The 19200-nt window shown below is 52.4% G+C and overlaps 1 protein-coding gene across 6 annotated transcripts in view; it reads right to left on the bottom strand.

Annotated features, from left to right (window-relative positions):
• Positions 1-19200, bottom strand: part of MAD1L1 (mitotic arrest deficient 1 like 1) — a 330462-nt gene that overhangs the window by 242724 nt on the left and 68538 nt on the right. For 4 of the 6 annotated variants that reach the window (XM_082360973.1, XM_082360972.1, XM_082360971.1 and 1 more), the window contains one exon: positions 8845-8931. The exons of the other annotated variants lie outside the window; for them this stretch is intronic. In XM_082360973.1, coding sequence (XP_082217099.1) covers positions 8845-8931 — 87 coding nt within the window. The remainder of the gene's footprint in view (positions 1-8844; positions 8932-19200) is intronic. 6 annotated transcript variants of the gene reach the window in all.

The raw sequence follows: 19200 nt of genomic DNA, 5'->3' as shown, positions 1-19200 counted from the left end.
ACCTGCTCAGAGGGACGCCGAGTGCCGCGGCCACTAGGGAAACTGGCCAGCCCCACTCGGGCACCAGGCACAAACCTGGAGCACAAAGTACCTTCCCAGGTGCCATCTGAAGGGAAATCAGATAACATCACTTAGGTATAAAGCAGAACAGCCAAGTTCACTCGCTAGTGGGTTTTAAGCCATTAATCTGCCACAAAGCAAGGCCGAGCGGACCACGGGGAGAGCTGACGGGCACTGCGGCCGGGGCAGGGGTTGGGACCCAGGGGACCAGTGCCAGGCCAGCCAGCAGGCAGCTGAACGTGCCAGCTCATCCACTCCAGCTGCTGCCACACCTGATTAACCAGAGCAAGGGAGGGAGGGACAGATGGACAACTGGATAGAGACAAACGGAAGCACCAGCCACGCTCCAGGGTCAGCACCGAGTATGTCCCGCCTGCCCCGATCTTGGTCAGGCCAGGGCAGGGACACAGGCACCCACAGAGCCAGCACATGTCCCCCTCCCACCCCACCAGGACTTAACAGCATGTCTTGGGGAGAGAGAAGAAGACATTTACTATTCACTCAACAAACAACTGCTAGGCCTCAATTCTGCACCAAGCACACACCCCCAAAGTCACTGTACTCTCCTGGAGTTTACATTCCAGGAGGGAGAAGCACACAGTAAACGTTAACCCACCGATCAACACGTGAATGTGTCAGGTTAGTGCTGTGAAGAGTGAGGCAAGACCAGGAGGAAAGGACAGCTGACAGCACGGGGACGGACAGGACAGCCTCTCCACACGTGATGACTGAAATGCACGCTTTGGTCACAGACGCAGTGCTTCACTCACACCAGCCACATGTCAAGTGCTCAACAGCTGCGTGTGGCCAGCGGCCACTGCCCCCATCAGCACGTGGACCACTGCCAACATCGCAGAGAGTCCTGCTGGACGGCGCTGCCCACCCCGGACAGACGGCTAGGCCACCCTGGCCGGCTGTGCTCTGGCCTCTGCACTCAAGCAGCCAGCCAAGGAAGGCAGCCCAGCGGCAACTCTCAGAGACCCTAAAAGGGCCCTGGGAGATGGTCAGCACGTGAATAAATGTCATCATGACCGAGTCACAGGGGAGAAAACGGGGGCTCCATAAAGTTGGAGCTTCCTCAAGATCTCACAGCCAGTAATCGGAAGGAAGGTGCCGGGATGAAGCTACAAGTCAGAGCCCCACATTCCGGGGCTGTGCGTGTCTGCCGGGGGCCACTCCATCCCCCGCCCCGGAGACACACACACACACACGTCTCGGTGCTCCTCCCAGTGGCCACGTGCCACGTGAGCCGTGGGACCAGCACCAGCTGTGGGAGCTCAGCCTGGCCTGAAGAAGAGGCTTCCTGGTCTAGAACCATCGAGCTCCCGGCCGGCGTGCCCCACGGCATCCCCGGAACCTACGCGCGCACGGCCACCACGGAGGAGCGTGTGGCGACGAGCGTGAGTCACAGGCTGCTTCCACACCTCCTGCCAAAGCCCATTACGTCGAGTGGCACCAAGAGCTGACCGCACAGGCGAGGCCTTGGTCTTCCTCACTGAAAACCCCTGGGGCCCCCGCTGCAGCGGACAGCGGCCAGGCCAAGGCGAGCGTGAGGCCAGGCGGGGGACGGGCGGCGCTCGCTCAAACCGCTCCTGCCTGGGACGGGAGCAGACCACCCTCCACAATGGCTTCTCTGCGGCTCCCGTGCTCTCCCCGCCAGGCTCAGCACCCTCCAGGGGGACAAAGGGTCAAGAGGGCCTGGGAGGGTCCCCATAGGGCACACACGAGTCACCCTGGCAAGAAGCGAGACAGACTGGCTGTGGCCCGCGGTCAGCACCGCGGTGCAGACTTCCCTAGGGTCCCTGCCTCCCAGTCAAGGCCACTGGGTGATCACTGAACCCGTGGAAGCCCACGGAGCTGGGGCACCACGAAAGATGGAGGGAGCACAGAGGAACGAGGCAAAGCCCGGCCCCCACGATGGCGCCCAGCCCGCCCAGCAGAGGGCAGGGTCAGAGGCTGGCCAGCCCGTGCAGAGCCCGACCTGGGCTTCCGCCCACCTGACTTCCAGGCTGGTGCCCCAGGACGGGCACAGCACAGGCAGCCAGGCCTCACTCTGTCTGTCTGCCTCGTTACTGTGCACAGTCAACCGAGCCGTTCATTCGTTCACTCACTCAACAAGCGCACACTGGGCCAGGCCCTCCTCTGGGTCCAGGGAGCTTGCACGGCAGAGGGGGACAGAGCACGCACGGAGCGTGGTGAGGGCAGGCGTGCAGAGCGCCGCTTCAGGCAGCCACCAGGAACTGCCCAAGCACAACCCCAGGAGGCAGGGCCAGGTTACACGCGGATGCCTGAGTGAGGAGCGCCCCAGGCGAGGACGCCAGTGGGCCGGAGCCAGCTCTCACCCACCTGCCCCACTATCACCCGGTCCAGGTGGAGGAGGACGTCAGCGCTGCTCTAGGCGCTCCCGCCTGCCTGGTCGGCTGTAGGCCACGGGCGGAGTCGCATCCACACTCACGCCCCTAGTCTAGATGGCTAAGCCAACCGCAGCCTCCACAGCCAGCCACCCTCTCCACCCTTCAGGTGCTTGTCTACCAGGCCTCCTACTGTCGTCACCATGTCCCGAACTGAATTCCCGGTTCCCTCTGCCCTCACCTGCTCCTCTGCTAAGTTCTCCAGCAACCTAAGAGGCAAATCCACCATTCACACGCTCTCACCAAAGACCTCACTCTTGTCTTTTCGTCTTACCTGCCACATATGATCCACAGCAAACCCCGCATCCCCATCTTTCAGGTGTGCCCACACGTTCAACCCCTTCCCATCTTCTCTGCCGCCCGCCCCCGCAAAAGACACACCTTCTCACTCCTAATGAGCCTGCCGGAAAACTCACCACTGCCCTGCCCTGAGCTACCCCAGAAGTCACACTTTCCCGGGCACCTCAAGCAAGAGGACAGTGACACGATGATCGGAACCGCTAGCCGACATTCGCTCACTGCACCAGGCACACTCCACACGCTCTACCGAGGTTCTGTGACAGCTCTCACGACCATCCTACGACGTATCACCACCACCTTCACGGGTGAGGCAGAGAAAGTGGGGACACAGCGACACAGAGCTACTCCGTGGCGGGGCAAGACTGGACCACCAGCAGCCTGCATTTAGACCAGCGAGAGCTTCCAGACCCTCCCCTGCCCGGGTCAGACACAGCATGAATCCAGCCAGACGCACAGGGAACAGGTTCTCCCTCCCACCCCCTGGTCATCATGAATCTTCTGTTCCCATCGCTGGCCTGGCTGGCCTCTGGACAGCTTGAGTCTACCATAACTCACATAGACACAGGTGACAAAGGTAACAAGGCCTAATTATATTCCGAGGTTCGAAATGACAGACTAAATGGTTTGCACAAAGTGAGAAAAGAGCCACATTAAGAATCATGACTGTCATGCTGATCTGAAGTCACCCCTGGGAGGCGCAGAGAAACCTATCAACCTGGCAGATGCCAGGAAAACACAGCAGCCAAGGGCACCACCTCCCGAGGCAGGTGGTACCCCATCCGTTCATTCTCAAGCCCCCTTCACTACACAACAACCATCTCCTCCCAACGCTGCCCAGAGCCCCCGGCACGAGGAGGGCAGCGCCATGTGGAGGGGGCCGGCCGGCTCCCCGGTCAGTGGCCCAGGCCAAGGCACCAGGAAGCTCCCAGGGGCGTCCAGGACTGGCCAGAGTTCTAAGGCAAGACCAGGGCTCCAGGCGCTGCAGGGCTCCTCACACACTGACAGCTTGAGGCCAAGGGCTCTTCTGAGACATGAAGAGCCCAGAGGAGGAAAGACCTGAGCTTCAAAACAAACTGCAGGGCTTCCCTGGTGGCACATCGGTTAAGAATCTGCCTGCCAGTGCAGGGGACACGGGTTCGAGCCCTGGTCCGGGAAGATCCCACATGCCGTGGAGCAACTAAGCCCGAGCGCCGCAACTGCTGAGCCTGCGCTCTAGAGCCCGCGAGCCACAACTCCTGAGCCCACGAGCCACAACTACTGAAGCCTGCGTGCCTAGAGCCCATGCTCCACAGCAAAAGAAGCCACCACAATGAGAAGCCCGCGCACTGCAACTAGAGAAAGCCCGCGCACAGCAACAAAGACCCAACGCAGCCAAAAATAAATAAATAAATTTATAAAACAAACAAACAAAAAACTGCAGTCATTAGAGCAGCCCAGAGCTGGTGTGCTTCGGGGGTGAGCAGGCAGCCTTTGAAGCTGATTGTATAGCGGGATCATCAGCCGCAAAGAGCCGGGCTCGGCAGGAGTGCACAGAGCACGGCAGGCAGAACCACGAAGTCTGCACGGCTTCTCCTCACTCACTCCTACAGCAGGTTCTACCTTAAATCCGAATCGAGGATGCGGCCTGAGGCTCACACCAGCCGGCCCATGACGCACGTCTTCAATGGAGCAAAGAAACGCGTGAGCAAGGGTTCTCTGCAGCCACATGTAGTACCTCTCAGGGACCTCTCAGGGACTGGGGCTCCAGCCCCAAATCGTGTGGAGCTCCTAGGACGCACAGACCAGGATTCAAATCCTGTTTCCATGGCTTCCTAGCTGTTCGACACAGGGCTCGACTCTCTGCTGTGAAACAGAGGACAGCAGCACCATCTCGCAGCATTCAGGTGAGATGGAACCGGGTACCGGCAAAGGCTCAGCCAGCTTCACCACTCTCACCATCTCCACCACGCTGTGTGCACAGGCGAGAACTGGACCCCAGGAGCCCCCGCTCTACTCCATCCCCCACTCTCCACCAAGGCAGAGAAACACAGGTATCACAGCCCCACGTGTCCCCACACAAGCTTCCCTGCTCCCCTGTCCTTCGAGGCTGCCCACAAGGTTCTGAGCCACAAAGAGACGCAGCCTCCCGCCCACCGCGGCCCACAGCGCCCCTGGCTCTGCAAACACCAGGGCTATGGAGTGAGGTGCTGGGTCCCGAAGACGCCAGGATGCTCTTGGCGCCCGCTAGGGCACAGGCCGCTGCATGGCAGTGTCAGGGGAGCTCGGCACGGCGAGCACTGACGGGGACACACCTAGAGCCGCTCACAAACCTTGAGTACTCACGTGTCCTCAGCACACCTCCAAGGGAACAGGATCAGCCTTCAAGCGCCAAAACCAATGCTGGGGCGGCCACAAAAGAAAGGCAAGGTTCCCTGGGCTGTAATTAAACTCCTGTCCAAAGGCACCGACACACCCATTCATGTCAGTGACCAGTGGTGCCCCTGGAGCTGTCCGAGGTCGGCCACGAAACAGAAAGCACAGAGAGGCTGGCCTGGCGGTCCAGGACAGCCCGCTAACAGAGAGGCACACCACTATTAGCTCTTCCCAAAGGACACGCTACAAGATGCCAACCAGAACCCCGCGAGACCTCTGGCCCCACCACCGCCTGCACGTCACCTGGGGTCTCCTGAGCGCTGCTGAACGCCAGGCACCTCCTGCCATCTCGCCCCCCCCCACACAAACAGCCCTCCGAACCCTCCGACCGGACCCCCGCCTGCCTGCCTGCTGGCCAGACCCCAGGCTTTCACCCTCTTGCTAAGGTGCCTCTTCCCGCCTAACCTGAATTTCTGCCCAACTGCCTTTAAAGACGTGCGGAAGTGAAATCAGCTGTCCCCGCCTCACGAGGTTTCCTGGCCTCCACACGGACCGCCCCCATCACGGCCACATCGGCCTGCTGCCTGTGAGAGCAGCAGCTGCCCAGACCCCTGCGAGCGTGAATGGCGCTGTGCACACGTCCCCTCCCCGTTCTGCTCGGCAAGGGCCTCGAGGGCACAGGACCCCAGCTCCCTGCCACCTCCTCACAGGGCCTGCACGTGACTCTACCATGAACAGATGGGGCAGGAGCCCGACGGCCCCTTATCGGCTGCGGCCTTAAGAACATTCCCGGGCTTCTCCGATCCGTTCCATCACCGGGAGGAGGGAGCTCTCCGGCGGGACCTCCCTGAGATGAAGGGGGCGATGCACGCACGCACTGGGCACGACGCTGGCACACGGAAGTGCTCCTCGGATGGCCGCGCGGTCAGGGCCAGTCTGCTGAATGAGGACGGGACCACGAGCACCTCCAGCCAGCGGGCAAGCAGCCGTTCCTAGGCCCTGTGCGCCGTGCTGTCACACCTCACCTCACCTCCCGGGGCCCATCAGGCAGGTGCCCATCCTGCAGGAGAGGTGAAGCGCACAGCTCTTTCTCGGGATGCCCGAGACTCAGCTGCTCCTGGGTGGCTGCACCGGCTCTCAGAGGGAGCCCAGGGGTCCTGAGAGGTGGGCAAGTCGGCAGGGGTCACGCAGACCCAGCAGCCGCCGTGAAAGACCGCTCCCAGGGGCGGAGAGCCCATTCCTGAACCGGTCCCAACGAAGAGACGGGACGGCAGAAGCTACATGTGTGACCACAGTCGAAAGCACTGCCGGAGCTGCGGACGAGAGCTACATTCACGAAGCTGAGAGGCTGGCTTTCCTGCTGCTGCTCAAAGCAGGTCATTTTAGAAAGTACCTCGCAGTTTGGAGGGAGGAAAATGCAGACAAGTTTCCTTTCCTCTAATAGTTCATTCTGTTTCAAATTCAAAGTAAAATAAAGAGGATCGCCTGGAAAAATGTCAAACGCTTTAATTTCAAACCACTTTTAATGCCCGTTTCATCTGACAGTAGCTTTGAAAGCAAAAGGCAGTCTTTATCATTTGAGGTATTATTTTTAAGTTTTTAAAAAATTAATTAATTAATTTACTTTTTTTTTTGGCTGTGTTGGGTCTTCATTGCTGCATGCAGGCTTTCTCTAGTTGCGGCGAGTGGGGGCTACTCTTCGTTGCGGTGTGCGGGCTTCTCATTGCAGTGGCTTCTCTTGCTGAGGAGCACAGTCTCTAGGCGCGTGGGCTTCAGTAGTTCTGGCGCATGGGCTTCAGTAGTTGTGGCACGTGGGCTCAGTAGTTGTGGCTCACGGGCTCTAGAGCGCAGGCTCAGTAGCTGCGGCATACAGGCTTAGTTGCTCCACGGCATGTGGGATCTTCCTGGACCAGGGCTCGAACCCATGTCTCCTGAATTGGCAGGCGGATTCTTAACCACTGCACCACCAGGGAAGTCCTCATTTGAGGTTTTTAAACTAAATTGATGTGATTATGTCCAACATAACCAGATGCTTCTAAAAGCCGATTTTCAAAGAGACATCAGCCCCCCAAATAAGAGAGCCTTCCTTCGGTTATTAATAAATTATTGAAACGCCATCTGCACCGGGGCTGAGGCCATGGAGGACAATCACGGCGGGCAGGCTGACTTCCACCCCCAACCAGCCGGTCAGCCAGTGCCGGGCACCCGAGGCCCCTCTGTGGTCACCGTCCTCTCAGCCTGCCCCCAGGCCCTTCGCTCACTGGAGAGGCTCACCTCACTCACCTGTCCACCCTCAAGTGAATCACGTGGGAATTGACTAGTTTAACACCATCCTCCACAGGTACCTGGTCTGGGGCAGACATTCAACCCCATTTGGGCCAGTGAGAGTGACTGGGGTCGGGGGAGTCTGCCACCAGTGGGGGTCCTAGGACAGGTTTCCTTGTTCCAAAACGGAGACCCAAGAAGGAGGCCTCTCTTTCTACCTCTGATGCGACACCCAGAACCTGGTCAGCCACCCTGCAAGCACGAGAGAAACCAGCCTGGGCCCCAGGGGACAGAGGCGGACAGCCCTGCAAGAGCCCAAGTGCGGCTCAGTGAGGAACAAGCATTTGGTTTGGTGCCCTTCCCGGCACAGAGCTCCACAAACCCTTGGAATTTCCTGAACGAGATGAGTGCCTTTTGTTAACAAGCCCCTTCAGCCAGACCCCTGGGCAGGAAGGGCGGGGGAGAAGCCAGAGGAACCAACCAGGGGAAGAGAAGTTGGAACTTTCAGCTCCACCCCCACCCCGCCTCCAGGGAGGGGAGCGGAGATAGAGACCAAGTGAATCACCAATGGCCATGACTTAATCAAGCAGGAAACTCCATAGAAACTGCTGAACAAGGCGGCTTCCAAGTCAGTGGACACAAGGAGGAGCTGGGGGGGCAGCACACCTGGAGAGGACACAGCAGCTCTGCCCCCACCCCACACACACGCCTCATGCATCTCTGCCCAGCTGGCTGATCCAAGCTGCACCCTTTGTAATAAACCAGTAATCCTAAATAAAGTGCTTTCCTGAGTTCTGTCAATCATTCTAGCAAACTATCAGAGAGGGGTTGGGGGGACCCTGAATTTGCAGTCAGATGAAGTGCGGGTAGCCTGGGAACCCCGAGGCAGGTGCGCCTTGTGGGACCAAGCCCTTACCTGTGGGGTCTGGCTGACCTGGGAGTTAGTGGCAGAGCTGAACTGACTCCTGGGGCGCCCAGCAGGTGTCAGAGGCAGAACTGGTGTGGAACCAGTTCCTCAGGCCCTGGAGGAAGTCAGAGCTGCCTGCCCGGGTGTGGACACGAATGGCCCGGCTGTGCTGCTACGTGGGACCCTCCCCGAGGGCACAAGTCCACACACGTACAAACACTCAGACACTTCAACCCAGGCTCCAGGTTTCCACACGTTCATGGGGCCACGCGGAGCCCACGCCTCCACAAAGACGCAAATGCTCCTGGTGGGGCGCACGCCTTCCTCCCAGGGCCCCAGGGCTGATCTGCCACAGCGCCCAGATGACAGTACGCCCGCCGCCTCAGCTGAGTCTCACTGCCACGGGGCACCCCGCTGCCCCAGCTCCCGCTCGCTCAGGCCGAGGCAGGGATGGTGAAGCACAGCCACTCCTCAGCCAGGGGCACCCCCACCACAGCCCACTTTCCAGAGCGGACACGTCGCCACGAGACCGCGGGCCGCCAGGCCTACCTGCTGGTGATGGAGCTGCTCCTGTCCTGGAGGGCGAGCTCGCGCTGCTGCAGCTCCACGATGAACCTGGACAGGTCCTCTGGGGTCCTGGGGGGTCAAGAGCACACGTCAGTGCTGGCCGTGCCCTGGAGGGGGACCGGCTGACACAAGAAGGCGGCCCAAAGCCACGCCAGCCACTGGCGGTTCACAGCCCTGGGGCGAGTCGGGGCCTGCGCGCCGTCCCCGGAGCGGCGGGCTGTGGAGCCGTGCGCTCTCCGCCACCTGGGCTCACGCCACAGCCAGCCGCTAGCCATGCAACACTGGGGACATGACTTCTATAAGCCTTGATTTTATTTCACCTGTAAAAACAGGGTCGATACGTAACAATGTCACCATGCAGAGGCTTGAAGTGAGGTTTAAAGGCACCTGCCAGGCAGCTAGCAGGGAAGGTGCCCAGTGCGTTCCAGTTGCCTTTCCTCCCTTCCGCTTCAAAGTCCCGGTATGAGGACAGCAGCAGTGTAACAACCACAGCAGATACCCACATGCCCAATGCCTCGTAATTTTCAAAACTATTCCAGGTTAATGAGCTCAGTTAATGCTCAGAGCAGCCCTGCTGTTTACTCTTTCCATTTTGCAAATGAGGAAACTGAGACTCAAAGACACTGATGGCTGGTTCAAAGGCCACCCACTCTCAGCAGCACTGAGCCTCCATCTGAACCCCCTCCTCTAGCTCAGCACCGTGGCTCAGGAGAACATACACCAAGAATGTCTTTGACACACAGGTGGCCGACAGGGACATGAAAAGATGCTCAACATCGCCAATCATTAGAGAAATACAAATCAAAACTACAATGAGGTACCACCTCACCAGGTCAGAATGGCCATCATCAAAAAGTCTACAAATAAGACATGCTGGAGAGGGTGTGGAGAAAAGGGAACCCCCCTACACTGTTGGTGGGAATATAAATTGGTACAGCCACTATGGAGAACAGTATGGAGGTTCCTCAGAAAACTGAAAATGGAACTACCATATGATCCTGCAATCCCACCCCTGGGAGAGGGATTGGAGAAAACTCTAATTCAAAAAGATACATGCATCTCAATGGTCACTGCAGCACTATTTACAATAGCCAAAACATGGAAGCAACCTAAGAGTCCATCAACAGATGTGTGGATAAAGAAGATGTAGACACACACACACACACACACACACACACGCACACGCACTCAATGGAATACTACTCAGCCATAAAAAAGAGTGAAATAATGCCATTTGCGGCAACATGGATGGACCTAGAGACTGTCATACTGAGTGAAGTAAGCCAGACAGAGAAAGACAAATATCATGTGATATCACTTACATGTGGAATCTAAAAAAATGATACAAATGAACTTACTTACAAAATAGAAATAGACCCACAGACATAGAAAACAAACTTATGGTTACCAAAGCAGGGAGGGGGGATAAATTTGAAATTTGGGATCAACATATACACACTACTGTATATAAAATAAACAACAAGAACCTACTGTACAGCACAGGCAACTATATTCAATATCTTGCAATAAGCTATACTGGAAAAGAATCTGAAAAAGAATAGATATGTTTAACTGAATCACTGTGCTGTACACCTGAAACTAACAACATAGTAAATTAACTATATTTCAATTTTTAAAAATGGCTGATTTTATTTTAAAAATGTCTTTGAGAGACAGAATGGAACACCCAGCGGAGTACGAACATTCCCGACACCTGCATGGGGCACACAAACTAGACGGCTCGCTGGTGTGCAGCAGCCGAGAGGAGGTGAGCGCAAGGGCTGGGGCCGGGGCCAGAGCCCAGGGCTACGCAGGGGCCACGGCTCGGTACCCACAGGCCCTCCTCCCGGCCCCCAGAGCCAGCGCAGTGCCCAGTTTCCAAGAGTGCTCTCTGGCCTCCCCACCCCTCCTGCTGAAGTGGGCACCTGCAGTCACATGGTACCCAAGGACTGCTCACGGAAACCCGCTGAAACCAAGCCTCATGCCCAGGGCCCACAGACCCCGCACCACCAGGCCCCTGGGGCCTCCTCACCTCCCACTGGACTTCCCTCTGCTGCCTGAACACGGCAACCCGTTTGCTCCCCGAAACTCTGCGATAGTTAACCCTGGGCCTGCAAAGCTCTTCCCTCAGTCTCCCCAAGCCTAGCTCGTTCTCAAAAGAGAGGTCTCAGGAAAGATGTCACTTCCTCCAAGAGGCCCCCAAGCCTCTCCCCACCCCATCACGACCCTCGCTGCACAGCACCACCACCCTTGTCATCAGTTTGGGGTCTCTCAGTGTCTGCCATCGCTAGAACGTTAGCCCGAAGACTTGCGCTTGTCAGTGGTACGTCCTGAAAGCCCAGCGCAGCCCCTGACAGAGGGGGCCCACAGCCCCACTCCTCACACACAGGGGTTCTGTCATCAACACTCCTCCCAAGGTAATTCCGTGATATCTCCCTTTCAGACCACCTCAGGGAGGCCCTTCCCTGGCCACCAGAAGAAAAGCCCTTTATTGGACATTTTGTGAGGACGTGGCCTCAAGGTGTGAGAACCACTAGGCACAGGGCCGAGATTTCTACCCTTACTCTGCCCTGAACACAAGCCAACTTTGTGGATTAGAAAATACTCACATTGAAAAGATGTTTACCAGTAGAAGACCTTGAGAAACTAAAACCTAGGAGGGGGAGAGGTTGAACCAGCCTTGAATGCCAATTCCCCATTCTTTTCAGAGCTTCCTAATGTTTTCCAACCTCAGGGACTTAAAGATACTAATAGGAAAATAAGTAAGCAAAACAAGTAAACCCTTTTAAGCCAAGAGATATTTTTTCTGAAACACTGTTAAGAGATTTAAGTTGTTTTCTATTTTTCTATGTTAGTCAAAGGAGTATGCAAACTATTATTAGATCAATGGGAAGTTTATTTAAAACCAATGAAGAACTTGCACATCTACTTTTGCAAGGCCCCCAGTCCCTATGGGCCCAGGACCAGCCAACGCCGTGTGGGACAGGCAGACGGGTGCCCAGAGGGTGGCTGGGGGAGCATGACGGCGACCGCCCTCCTCCTCGCGCCCCTTCCAGGCTGGGCCACGTCTGCTCAGACCTGAAAGAGCAGTAGGAGGCCGTGGAGAAGCATCTGTCAGACAGACGGCCACACGCTCCGCGGGGCCTCTCACTAGCTGAGGGGCAGCAATACCCTCCAGGCAGAAGCCTTCCTGGACACGGGCGAGCAACTGGCAGAGTCGGGAGCACATGACAGCAATTTAGAAACAAGAGTCTTGCCCTGAGGTACAAATTAGCCCCACAAAGCCAGGAGCCAGAGTAACACAGAGGAGCCAGACTCTTAACCGAGGTTCTCCATTTTCCTTTGAAGTAAAGATAATTTGAAATGTAACAATTTAATAATGAGGGGAAATTGGGAACGGTCAAATGAAGAGAAAAATGAACTCCTTCAGAAATGCTCTGCTCCCGCTGATGGCTGGGGCCTCTGCATCTTCCCGTGACACCTGCAGGCTGAGGCTGCCCCACGCACGCAGCCCCCCCACCCCGGGCGGCCCGAGGCTCTCACCCTTCAGCTGAACTCCACAGAGGCCATCAGACACCCAATGCTTTGGAACTTTTGAGCAGCTATTTCAACAAAGCATCAAGGGCCCTGGCTGCATATTCGAACAAACTAAGCAGGAAACTGGCTTTCCTCTACTCCCTCCCTGCCACTCCGCCCCCTCGACCAGCCACGCAAACAAGAGCCCCTGCAGCGTGGCCTGAGTTTGTGCTGCTGCTCCCACCGAGGCCGGCGGGGGCGGGACGCCGGGGGCGGGAGGCCTCTGCGCAGCCACGGGGCTATGGCTCTCGCACTGCCCACGGCCAAGGCAGGCTCTCCAGCAGTGGCTTCCCGGCCACGCCCCAGCCCCAAGTCCCAGGTGCGGAGCCACCATTCAGATGCGCCGACCCCCCCAACCCCGCTCCCCTCAGAGGGGGCGCTTCAAGCTGCAGGGCCTGCCTTTCCCAGGTGGTGCCCGATTCCAGAGACCAAACTGCACAGGCATGGACCCCGCACCCCGTTCCTGCCTCAGCCCTGCCCCGGCCACTGCTGGACGGCACACGGCAATGGGGCCACCTTCTCCGTGCGGTCTCTGGGCTGAACACCTGCAGCTCCCACTCTGTAAACAGAGACTCAGGAGTCCTGTCCAGTCATCCCTGCGGGCCACTAGGTTTCAACTTCTCCTAAAAACCCGGAGACCAGGAAGCCAGGCGACAACACTCAAGAACTGTTCTACCCTCAGAGACACAGAATAGGCGGGAAGTCTTTAAAGAGATGGATGGACTGCGGGAGACCCGGGGCTCAGGTCACAGCTCAGACAACTCCAGGCTGAGCCCGGCTCAACAGGGCTTCTTTAGGCTTATTTCCAAAACCCCAAGACCCAAGCGCATGGCGGCACTACCACCTGATAACCCCTCACACATCCGTTCACGTCATGGGAGCGGGAACCTTTAAAACCACTTCTTAAGGTACACAATTCAACCCCATTGTAACGCCAGGATTGGGAAACAAGGACAAAACATAGGTAATAGTGAAAGCAGTGTGTGATAGTTCATCATGTACATGAGGTGCACAAGTTTCCATTTAAAATTATCATTAATCAGTAAACGGTATGGAATTCCATGCACCTTTAGTTTGCAGTGTTGATCAAAAAGAAAATGTGTTCTGTCGGAGGAGTGCAGTGTATGAGCTTTAGTTAAAACAGAGTACTTGTGAGGCACTGGTTTGAGAATGTTCCACGTGAGAAAAAGAAAAGATAGCGAGGCAGGTTTGGAAAAACGTGTACATTCTTGAGGCCGCGACAGGGTGAACCGAGGGTGCGGGTGAAGTTTGATCAAGGGGGCAGGAGGCCTGGCTTCAGGACACCTCTGTCTATACTGACAGCAGTACTATGAACACACCTGAAGAGAAGGAAGTAGGAAGAAATTAGGGCCTAAAGGACTCCCAAGGTAACCCAGTCCCCTGGGTGGACGGGCAGGAGGCATCTGGGTAACAGAGGACATGATCCCGGGCAGACTCGTGCATCCCCGAGGTCCCACCATGGGCTCCTTGGGGAAGAAACCCAGGCAGGAGAGCTCACTCATCCAGCACAGTGCCTCCTGTGACCTAGCAAGACAGGTCGCTAGCAAGGCTACCGTCCTGCCCCACTGCCCCAAGGAGGGCCGAGCCGTCCTCCTGGACCAGGTAAGAAGAGCAGCTGAAAGGGGAGACCACACCCATCGACCAGCAACTGCACTTGGCCAGGAACACGTCTCAAGGAAGCAACCAGGGTTGTGCCCTACGTGTGGTTAAGTACACATCGTGGCACTGCTTGTTTCTTAATGGTGGTAAAACACACGTAACACAGACCTTCCCATCTTAACCACTTCTGAGTGCACACTCAGCGTCAGTGAGTCGTGCAGCCATCACCACCATACGTCTCCAGAACTTTCTCACCTTCCCAAACTGAGACCCTGTAGCCATTAAACGACAACCGCAATTCCCCCCACTCCCAAGCCAGCCCTTGGCGCCCACCCTCTACTCTGTCTCTATGAATGCAACGCCTCCAGGGACCTCATATAAGTAAAATCATGCACTATTTGTCCTTCTGTGTCTGTCTTAATTCACTTAGCCTGAGGGCCTCAGTGTGCCAAATGCCTTACGTGTCAGACTTCCCTTCCTCTTTAAGGCTGAGTAATACTCCACTGCATGGATATACTTATTTTACTTAACCATTCATCCTTCAGTGGGTACTTGGGTTGTTTCTACCCTTCGGCTACTGTGAATAATGCTGCTATGAACACTGGTTTTCAAATATGTGTTCAACTCTTTACTTTCAACTCTTCTGGATATATACCCAGAAGGAGAATTGCTGGATCATTCCATTTTCAATTTTTTGAGGACCCGCCATACCATTTTCTATACCAGCTGTATGATTTTACATTCCCTGTGTATTTGTTTTTACTTAAAAAAAAAAAAAAAAAAAAAAAAAAAAAGCTCGACAACAGAAAATAAGTGAATAAGTTCTCAAAGCCATAACATGGGATACTATATTTGTTAAATCTGATGCTAGGCAAAAAGAGCTGGCCAGATGGTCGCTACAGATCACAAAAAGCACAAGAGAACATAGGAGGGCATACTCCCTCCTGGTCAGGGCAATGGGATACGTATAGCTTCATGGGATGTGGCATTGTAAAGCGGGGGATGGGGGATGGGGGGTGGGGGGTGGGGTCTGGAATAGTCAGAGCAACCCATGGGCCATTTGCACCAGAATCATCTGGATTAACTCCAGCCCACCCACCTCCAACTCTGGACCCACTGAATCGAAACCCCTGGAGGTGGGGCTTGGGACCTGCCAACAAGTAATTTTTTTTTTTAACACCTTTATTAGAGTATAACTGCTTTACAATGGTGTGTTACTTTCTGCTGTATAACAAAGTGAATCAGCTGTACGTATACATATATCCCCATATCCCCTCCATCTTGCATCTCCCTCCCACCCTCCCTATCCCACCCCTCTGGGTGGACAGAAAGCACCGAGCTGATCTCCCTGTGCTATGCGGCTGCTTCCCACTAGCTATTTTACATTTGGTAGTGTATATATGTCCATGCCACTCTCTCGCTTCGTCCCAGCTTACCCTTCCCCCTCCCCGTGTCCTCAAGTCCATTCTCTATGTCTGCATCTTTATTCCTGTCCTGCCCCTAGGTTCTTCAAAACCTTTTTTTCTTTCTTAGATTCCACATATATGTGTTAGCATACGGTATTTTTCTCTTTCTGACTTACTTCACTCTGTATGACAGTCTCTAGGTCCATCCACCTCACTACAAATAATTTCATTTGTTTTTATGGCAGAGTAATATTCCACTGTATATATGTGCCACATCTTCTTTATCCATTCATCCGATGATGGACACTTAGGTTGCTTCCATGTCCTGGCTATTGTAAATAGAGCTGCAATGAACATTTTGGTACATGACTCTTTTTGAATTATGGTTTTCTCAGGGTATATGCCCAGTAGCGGGATTGCTGGGTCGTATGGTAGTTCTATTTTTAGTTTTTTAAGGAACCTCCATACTGTTCTCCATAGTGGCTGTATCAATGTACGTTCCCAGCAACAGTGCAGGAGGAGGGTTCCCTTTTCTCCACACCCTCTCCAGCATTTACTGTTTGTAGATTTTTTGGTGATGGCCATTCTGACCGGTGTGAGGTGATACCTCATTGTAGTTTTGATTTGCATTTCTCTAATGATTAATGATGTTGAGCATTCTTTCATGTGTCTGTTGGCAATCTGTATATCTTCTTTGGAGAAATGTCTATTTAGGTCTTCTGCCCATTTTTGGATTGGGTTGTTTGTTTTTTTGATATTGAGCTGCATGAGCTGCTTGTAAATTTTGGAGATTAATCCTTTGTCAGTTGCTTCATTTGCAACTATTTTCTCCCATTCTGAGGGTTGTCTTTTCGTCTTGTTTATGGTTTCCTTTGCTGTGCAAAAGCTTTTGAGTTTCATTAGGTCCCATTTGTTTATTTTTGTTTTTATTTCCATTTCTTTAGGAGGTGGGTCAAAAAGGATCTTGCTGTGATTTATGTCATAGAGTGTTCTGCCTATGTTTTCCTCTAAGAGTTTGATAGTGTCTGGCCTTACATGTAGGTCTTTAATCCATTTTGAGTTGATTTTTGTGTATGGTGTTAGGGAGTGTTGTCATTTCATTCTTTTACATGTAGCTGTCCAGTTTTCCCAGCACCACTTATTGAAGGGGCTGTCTTTTCTCCATTGTATATTCTTGCCTCCTTTATCATCAAAGATAAGGTGACCATATGTGCGTGGGTTTATCTCTGGGCTTTCTATCCTGTTCCATTGATCTATATTTCTGTTTTTGTGCCAGTACCATACTGTCTTGATTACTGTAGCTCTGTAGTATAGTGTGAAGGCAGGGAGTCTGATTCCTCCAGCTCCGTTTTTCTTTCTCAAGATTGCATTGGCTATTCGGGGCCTTTTGTGTCTCCATACAAATTGTGAATTTTTTTGTTCTAGTTCTGTGAAAAATGCCAGTGGTAGTTTGATACGGATGGGATGGCATTGAATCTGTAGACTGCTTTGGGTAGTAGAGTCATTTTCACAATGTTGATTCTTCCAATCCAAGAACATGGTATATCTCTCCATCTGTTGGTATCATCTTTAATTTCTTTCATCAGTGTCTTGTAGTTTTCTGCATACAGGTCTTTTGTCTCCTTAGGTAGGTTTATTCCTAGGTATTTTATTCTTTTTGTTGCAATGGTAAATGGGAGTGTTTCCTTAATTTCTCTTTCAGATTTTTCATCATTAGTGTATAGAAATGCAAGAGATTTCTGTGCATTAATTTTGTATCCTGCTATTCTACCAAATTCATTGATTAGCGCTAGTAGTTTTTTGGTAGCATCTTTAGGATTCTCTACGTATATTATCTGCAAACAGTGATGGCCTTACTTCTTCTTTTCCAATTTGGATTCCTTTTATTTCTTTTTCTTCTCTGATTGCTGTGGCTAAAACTTCCAAAACTATGTTGAATAATAGTGGTGAGAGTGGGCAACCTTGTCTTGTTCCTGATCTTAGAGGAAATGCTTTCAGTTTTTCACCGTTGAGAAAGATGTTTGCTGTGGGTTTGTCATATATGGCCTTTATTATGTTGAGGTAAGTTCCCTCTATGCCTACTTTCTGGAGGGTTTTTATCATAAATGGGTGTTGAATTTTGTCAAAAGCTTTTCCTGCATCTACTGAGATGATCATATGGTTTTTCTCCTTCAATTTGTTAATATGGTGTATCACACATCGATTGATTTGCATATACTGAAGAATCCTTGCATTTCTGGGATAAACCCCACTTGATCATGGTATATGATCCTTTTAATGTGCTGTTGGATTCTGTTTCCTAGTATTTTGTTGAGGATTTTTGCATCTATGTTCATCAGTGATATTGGCCTGTAGTTTTCCTTTTCTGTGACATCTTTGCCTGGTTTTGGTATCAGGGTGATGGTGGCCTCGTAGAATGAGTTTGGGAGTGTTCCTCCCTCTGCTGTATTTTGGAAGAGTTTGAGAAGGATGGGTGTTAGCTCTTCTCTAAATGTTTGATAGAATTCACCTGTGAAGCCATCTGGTCCTGGGCTTTTGTTTGTTGGAAGATTTTTAATCACAGTTTCAATTTCAGTGCTTGTGATTGGTCTGTTTATATTTTCTATTTCTTAGTGGTTCAGTCTCAGAAGGTTGTGCTTTTCTAAGAATTTGTCCATTTCTTCCAGGTTGTCCATTTTATTGGCATAGAGTTGCTTGTAGTAATCTCTCATGATCCTTTGTATTTCTGCAGTGTCATTTGTTACTTCTCCTTTTGCATTTCTAATTCTATTGAGTCGTCTCCCTTTTCTTCTTGATGAGTCTGGCTAATGGTTTATCAATTTTGTTTATCTTCTCAAAGAACCAGCTTTTTGTTTTATTGATCTTTGCTATCGTTTCCTTCATTTCTTTTTCATTTATTTCTGATCTGATCTTTATGATTTCTTTCCTTCTGCTAACTTTGGGGTTGTTTTGTTCTTCTTTCTCTAATTGCTTTAGATGTAAGGTTAGGTTGTTTATTTGAGATGTTTCTTGTTTCTTGAGGTAGAATTGTATAGCTATAAACTTCCCTCTTAGAACTGCTTTTGCTACATCCCATAGGTTTTGGGTCATCGTGTTTTCATTGTCATTTGTTTCCAGGTTTTTTTTGATTTCCTCTTTGATTTCTTCAGTGATCTCTTGGTTATTTAGTAGTGTATTGTTTAGCCTCCATGTGTTTGTATTTTTTACAGATTTTTTCCTGCAATTGATATCTAGTCTCACAGCGTTGTGGTCGGAAAAGATACTTGATACGATTTCAATTTTCTTAAATTTACCAAGGCTTGATTTGTGACCCAAGATATGATCTATCCTGGAGAATGCTCCATGAGCACTTGAGAAGAAAGTGTATTCTGTTGTTTTTGGATGGAATGTCCTATAAATATCAATTAAGTCCATCTTGTTTAATGCATCATTTAAAGCTTGTGTTTCCTTATTTATTTACACTTTGGATGATCTGTCCATTGGTGAAAGTGGGGTGTTAAATTCCCCTACTATTATTGTGTTACTGTCGATTTCCCCTTTTATGGCTGTTAGCATTTGCCTTATGTATTGAGGTGCTCCTATGTTGGGTGCATAAATATTTACAATTGTTATATCTTCTTCTCGGATTGATCCCTTGATCGTTATGCAGTGTCCTTCTTTGTCTCTTGTAATAGTCTTTAAAGTCTATTTTGTCTGATATGAGAATTGCTACTCCCACATTCTTTTGAGTTCCATT

This window comes from Balaenoptera borealis (genome assembly GCF_965194805.1).
Source record: "Balaenoptera borealis genome assembly, chromosome: 16".
Classification (NCBI taxonomy): Eukaryota; Metazoa; Chordata; class Mammalia; order Artiodactyla; family Balaenopteridae; genus Balaenoptera; species Balaenoptera borealis.
This window is presented reverse-complemented; position numbering and strand designations above follow the sequence as displayed.